Here is a 2,158-nt window from a genome sequence, read left to right as displayed (position 1 = left end):
GCTCACCGTCCAACTAGCCAATAGAGAATTGAATGCAGAATTTTATGAGCCACTTTTGTTGTGCCACCACGCCTACGGCAAGTTCCGTCGTCTCTCCTCACCTTCTCTTCCGCCATTGCCACCAACTACTACTATTTCTTCCTCCATTTTAATCACCATTATCTCGATCAATACCAGATTTTTACATATAAATTTGAATAAAAAATAACTTATTATTGCTTCTGGAATACCGTTTCTAATTGACCAAAACAATTTATCTTTTTTTTTTAAATTTTTTTTGGATAATCTCATTAGTTTTTCAAGTATCCATCATCTTCAACTTTAATATTATAATTATTTTTTTCTATCAACCAGTAGTTAACCATCATAAATTAATCAATCTCAAATGGTTAATAACTAACATCTCATCTGACAAATCTCACGCAAACTATAACAATAATAATAAAGCGATACAACAAGCCTAAAACATAAAACATCTTTTATATTAATCTTTAAAAGTGTTACATAAAACATAAAAGCAATACACCATAAAACATAAAGTATAGAGCATAAAACATAAAGCATAAAACAGAAACTAAAGCGTCATATTAAGATCTCTGATACTTGGTTGAATCTCTCTTATTAAAACAGAAACTAAAGCCCCCTCATCCTCCTAGTAAGTTCTATGATATTTTGATCAATCTCTCTTATTTTTTGTTGATACATCTGTGCAAGCTCATTCTGAGCTTTTTCCTGTCTTTCTCGGACAGCACGTTGTTCGTTTGTATTACTTACTATTGCTTCATTCATTCGAATTTCACCCTGCCACAAAAAAAGGTAATCATATATTAATAATCATATAAAAAGAAAGAAAGAAGTGAAAGTGGAGTAGGAAAGAAGTGGAAGTGGAGTTCACCTGTGCCATATGGGCATTATATTCTATCTGTCTGAGTCTGGCTCCATCCTCTAAACTCTGCCACAAAAAAGCTCATCATATATTAATAATTATACAAAAGAAAGAAGTGAAAGTGCAATAGGAAAGATGTGAAATTGTGCGAGATAGACATTATAATCTGGCTGACTGGTCCTGTGCAGTACGATCTGGTTCAGGTGCATAGTCAGCTCGGCCTTCTCCTCTTCCAACTTTGCAATCATCTCTGCGTAGTTTTCACCGGAATTCATTTTTTCTACCGTATGGAATGGAGTGTGTCTACAGTATGGAATGGAGTGTGAGTATGTGGGTGGGTGGTGAAGTTTAAGTAAGTGTGAAGAGTGCTAGGGGCATGAGTATGAATAGTGCTAGGTGCATGAGTCTGAAAGGTGAAAGGTGCATGAGTATGAAAGGTGAAAAGTGCTAGGTGCATGAGAGGAGGGGATGTGCATTCAGAGAAGGAGAGGTGCATTCAGTAGCCTTCAAAAATATCAAAAGACATGAATTTAAAGTAAATATATAATTTACTTTAAATTCATCTTCATACCATTATTATATTAATAATTTATAAATTCAAAAATATAACCAACTTTATTTCTACCTGAAAAATGTTCAAGCTTTATACTATCCTATATCCCAAGTTTCAACCATTATACTATCCTATATCCCAAGTTTCAAGAAAAATAATTTCCCTAAAGGACTTTTATGGAACATTTTAATCATATATGAACTTTACTTATGTTCTATATTATTTGCATCGAATGATTTTGAACTGTATTTAATTAATTTTAAAAAATTTAAATTGCCCTTCATTTTGAAATTATAGATTTATAATTAAAAAATATGTTTTCTTATTCTGTTTTGGAAATAAAATTTTGAAAAATAAAATCCAAAAATATATTTTATTCTGATTACTGTTAGTATGATAGATCAATTTCGTATTTCATTTAATCTCTTCAATTCTCTCTGAATCTACATCTACAGCAAGCAATGAATCCAATCTCGTAAAGTCAATATAAGAATTCCGTTCAAGAATCACTAAAAAGAATTAGTATTATTTATGGATTTTTACTCATAAATCTGAATTCGTAGGTAAATTCAGCATTACCTACAAACAACATTACTATAGACATTTCTCACAGATTCTGAATCCGTAGGTAAATTCAGCTTTCCCTACCAATTATTATCCACAGATCTTATTACCTACCAACTTTTACTTACGTACCTCTATTACCCACCAACTATTCT

The 2,158-nt window shown here is 31.7% G+C and overlaps 1 protein-coding gene across 1 annotated transcript; it reads right to left on the bottom strand.

Annotated features, from left to right (window-relative positions):
- Positions 1 to 505: 505 nt before the first annotated feature.
- Positions 506 to 1,202, bottom strand: LOC137805729 (uncharacterized). The gene is made up of 3 exons (XM_068605662.1): positions 1,045 to 1,202; positions 896 to 952; positions 506 to 801 (listed from the first exon to the last, which is right to left on the bottom strand). The coding sequence occupies exons 1-3, from the start codon at positions 1,159 to 1,161 to the stop codon at positions 634 to 636; spliced, it is 342 nt and encodes a 113-aa protein (XP_068461763.1). The 5' UTR covers positions 1,162 to 1,202; the 3' UTR covers positions 506 to 633.
- Between the last annotated feature and the right edge of the window lie 956 nt (positions 1,203 to 2,158).

Source organism: Phaseolus vulgaris, chromosome 3 (genome assembly GCF_000499845.2).
Source record: "Phaseolus vulgaris cultivar G19833 chromosome 3, P. vulgaris v2.0, whole genome shotgun sequence".
Taxonomy (NCBI): domain Eukaryota; kingdom Viridiplantae; phylum Streptophyta; class Magnoliopsida; order Fabales; family Fabaceae; genus Phaseolus; species Phaseolus vulgaris.
The sequence above is the reverse complement of the archived record's forward strand: the minus strand, read 5'-3'. Positions and strand labels throughout refer to the sequence as shown.

Excerpts from the sequence above, each read along its gene's own strand:
- LOC137805729 (XM_068605662.1), bottom strand. The coding sequence starts at position 1,161 with ATGAATTCCGGTGAAAACTACGCAGAGATGATTGCAAAGTTGGAAGAG. Across the intron at positions 953-1,044 it reads CCAGTCAGCCAGATTATAAT|AGTTTAGAGGATGGAGCCAG; the intron begins GTCTATCTCGCA and ends TTTTTGTGGCAG. Across the intron at positions 802-895 it reads ATAATGCCCATATGGCACAG|GGTGAAATTCGAATGAATGA; the intron begins GTGAACTCCACT and ends TTTTTGTGGCAG.